At 42.4% G+C, this 3869-nt stretch overlaps 1 protein-coding gene across 1 annotated transcript in view; it reads right to left on the bottom strand.

Annotated features, from left to right (window-relative positions):
- Positions 1 to 3470: 3470 nt before the first annotated feature.
- The window catches only part of GPR88 (G protein-coupled receptor 88), a 2303-nt gene continuing 1904 nt past the window's right edge, over positions 3471 to 3869 (bottom strand). The window contains 1 exon segment of the mRNA XM_027768497.1: positions 3471 to 3526. Within this exon segment, the coding sequence (XP_027624298.1) occupies positions 3471 to 3526 (56 nt within the window).

Below are 3869 nucleotides of genomic sequence, written 5' to 3'. Positions count from 1 at the left end.
TTTTTTTTTGAGCGGTTTTTGCTATAGGGCATGTGTGCTTGCCAGAAAGAAAGAGAGAGACAGAAAGCGAGAAATCACCCCCACAGGAGGGATGGCCATGCCTCAATCCCTTCTCCTCCATTCTCCTCTTGGAATCTTGGGCACGTATACACACACGCCTGGTGTGAGTTTAAGCCACCCAGGCCGGGACTCCAACTGTGGTCGGCTACATGCAAGTCCAGCGACATAGCCATTACGCTAACTGCTGGTCCACCCCCCAGGAATTTCTTGGCCAAACAGCTCAAAGGCACGGTTCGGATATGCTCTGGCCCCCATATGTGCACTACCAGATCCCAGAAGTGGGCAAGGGGAAGGAAAGTGGGCAGACCTGGGACCCATGGGCTGAGTCACACTCATGTGCATTAGGCCTCACAAGACACTGGAGGGGAGACTAGGAGGGAATGGAGAAAGGGGTCCCCTTGTTCCTGCAGACCTAGAGCTCCATCAGAGGATCCACTCACCCTACCACTAATGAACATTAAAGACAGGCCTGGAGAGTAGGGACATCTACAATTTTTCTCAATGTTCTTGATTTAAATTTATGCCACCCATGCCTTTGTCAAGTCAGCTCACAGGACTGCCAAGAAGTGAGATGAGCACTGTCTGAATCCTAGGACATGGAATAAAGCTTACAAGTGGAAGAAGGAAGTCGGCCGATACCATGGCCGTGAGAACAGCCGTGACAGCAGCCGGAGTTCTGAGTAGACCAACATCCCACCAGCGAGCAGATCTTCTCAGGGGCTCTGTCCAACAGAGGGTTAAAGTAAACCCTTGATTCCTTCCTCAACACCACTTTATCCTTTCACTGGGGCCTCCTGAAAAGGAAGAGGGGATTGGAGAAATGTTTCCCCCGAATGCTGATACAGGGAAATGTGTCAGACCTAGGAACCCTCCATACCATATTTAAAACAAAGGCCACCTGTGGATGCCTCTGCACAAAACAGAATTCTTGTTTATTCACAAACTTCATTTTGGAAGGAGAAAATGCTCTGAGTAAAAGCTACTGTATCCTAGAGTGTGGCCACTGAGGTCCATGGGGGAGGGAGGCAGGTGTCTCACAGCTCAACAGGCATGTACCTAAAGAAAACAAATAGAAAAGGCAAAGTAGGGCAGCCCACAGCAGCAATTAGGACTTTTTATTCCTGAGTGGATAATATGTGGTTTCATTTAAATAAAAACACAATTTCCATTAATGTAATTTGTAAAAGCAGTAACTCCAACACTCAGTTAATGCCCTAGAAGGCATTTTTAGACACATCATTGCTACTTTGAAATTAAAAGCGAATCAGTCCTATGGAGTTAATTACCAGTAAATTAATCTAAAGTAGGTCTCCCACTTGGCAGGGAGCCAGCATGAGCTGGTTTTCCAGTTTAGCCAGAAACATTGCAAGATCCCAGGTACACACTTGAAAAGCTAAGTTTACGTCTGTGGCAAATATTTACAGGAATAGGGGAGAAATTGCTTCCAGTAACCACAGTAAGAAGCAATGAAAAGGGCCCAATTAAAAGAAGTTCTTTCTAACAGAGATTTATTAAATTACCCCCTAGCCTCCCCCCAAAAGAGAGCAATTCTCAGCTCGCCATTCCTGCAGCCTGTTCCCCAACATTTACAGAAAGGCAATTTAACCTCCTTATTTCTCATGCTGGCCTAGGAACCTTACTTATTTAACTATACAAGGTAGAAATAATTCTAGAAAGTCAAAATAAAAATAAAATAAAGCCAGCAAAAAGAAGTTCCTTTCATCACTAGTTCTTCCACCTCTGTTATGATGTTTTCAAGGAGGTGTACAAGAAAACCAGACACAGAAGACAAAAGAAAAACTCAGAGTAGATGACTAAACTTTAATTAAATGTTTGAATTGAGGAAAATGGGAACAGATGAAGTCCTAGTAAGAGAGAAACAGTACATGCACAAAGGGTTTAGAGTAATAAAAGGACTGCTGATCTATTTTTGGTGACGAACATATTTGTTTTGCTTTGTTTCACTACAAACACGTCAAAGTTTCCGGCAACTCTCATAATTATTCAAATGCACAAGTGTTTCTAATATCCTAGCTTAACATGTCCAGGAATGCAACAAAGCAATCTATTTTTGTTCCTGAATTAACACAGTTAATTAAGGCTGTTGGGCCTCAGATTTGATGTAGTTAGCAGTCTGAACGCTGACATATGATTAATAAAATTACTTTCTACTCATTTTAATTTTATAAGGTATTTTTACACATCTTTGCATTTCAAATCTTTCTAAGTAAATTTGAAAGATGAAAATGACAAACCTCGAATAATACCTTTTAGAACAGATTTCCACTCGAACCGTTCATTATACATAACTGAGTTTCTTACACCTCCTTCAACAGACATGATATTAATGTTAAACGGCATGGCAATATATGTGCGCTACATAAAAACAGTGTTGCTTTCTAATGTGTAGCTCATTCGAACCCTAAAAGAGCACAGATGGTTTTGCAGAGCTAAACCATATCATTGATCCATTTTGATCACGTTTCCAGTGGTGAGATGAAGTCCCAACTGGAAGTTTTCTCATAAATTGGGTCAAAAGGAGAACGCTAGCCAGAGGTGTCTCTGTGTCTCTTTTCAAATAATTGAAGATCATATCCTCTGGTGTCTGGAAAAAGAAAAACGTCCTTGTCTAAGGGTATTGCTTTAGTATATCACATGCCCAGTAGGTCCCAGCATGTAGGAGCATGCAATAGCAGCTAATATTAGCTATGCAGTCATGGTATTATTAGTGTTTAATTATATCATGTGCATTGAGATATTTTCAACGTTAAAGAGAAAACAGGAGAACTTATTCTCCTTAGCAACCATTATATAGTACAGAATATTCAAAGCTGCAATCACACTCATAAGGCAAATAAATTGGTTACGAAATGAGGGTAGCGACAAGTGTGCATGCTATAGAAAATCGGAAACTGGTACTTGGAAATGAATAACCCCCATATTGGTTTTCAAAATTCCACTGCTGGCTTAGGCCATCAATTATCAAACTGGAAATGTTTTACTTTAACACCCAATGCTAATTTTCATCTTCAGAGTGAAAAAAAGTGTAAAATAATACATTTAGTGTTCTTCTGTTCACTAAGATTCTATCTCATTTGAGAATAAATTTACTTTTTAAAAAAACCCTTTGAAAAATAAAGGGCTTGAGGCCTTATCGGCAACTCAACGGTATCTGTGGCCTCCCCCGTTAATACACAGAGACTCACTTCTATCAGATGCATCGTTAAAGATACGCTATTTCCTAAAATATTTCCCACATATTATCTCCTTCTTCTATATTATTTCCTTTGGCTGATGCACACTCAAGGCGCTTCATATATATCAGAAGATGATGAAGGTAGGAAGGGTTATACGTTGTAAAAGCTCTTTTCCAAAAACAAACTGTGTTGAAATAAATTAACTGGTTCTTTTCAAATGCCAGTTTGCAAGTCCTTGAAGTCTCCGGTGTATCGACTTAAATATTTCTCTAAAATACAGAAACAAAGGGTAAAACCAAGCGGCCGTCCACAATGACTTCAGGGACCCTACTTAGTGGGAAATCTTGGTTCAGGAAAGCCACTGGGCTCAGAGGCGAAATCTTCGCACCGGTTTACTGAGCTAGTGGCAGGAGTCTTGGTCTGGGCAGGAGACAGTCGACGAGGGAAGGGGGCGGTGTGGTCAGGACTTTGGAAGCCGGAAATCGCCTCTCCCCTTGGGCCCTGGCTGGGTCACCAGTGCTGGCCGGCGGCGCGGGTGCCCAGTTGGGCCTGGGACACGGCGGGCACGGCCGTGGCGGCAACGGCGGCGGCCGCCGCGTCGCCGACGCCAGG

This window comes from Tupaia chinensis, unplaced genomic scaffold (genome assembly GCF_000334495.1).
Source record: "Tupaia chinensis unplaced genomic scaffold, TupChi_1.0 Scaffold146687_1, whole genome shotgun sequence".
Lineage (NCBI taxonomy): Eukaryota > Metazoa > Chordata > Mammalia > Scandentia > Tupaiidae > Tupaia > Tupaia belangeri.
Note: the sequence above shows the minus strand (reverse complement) of the source record. Positions and strands in the feature narration are given on the sequence as shown.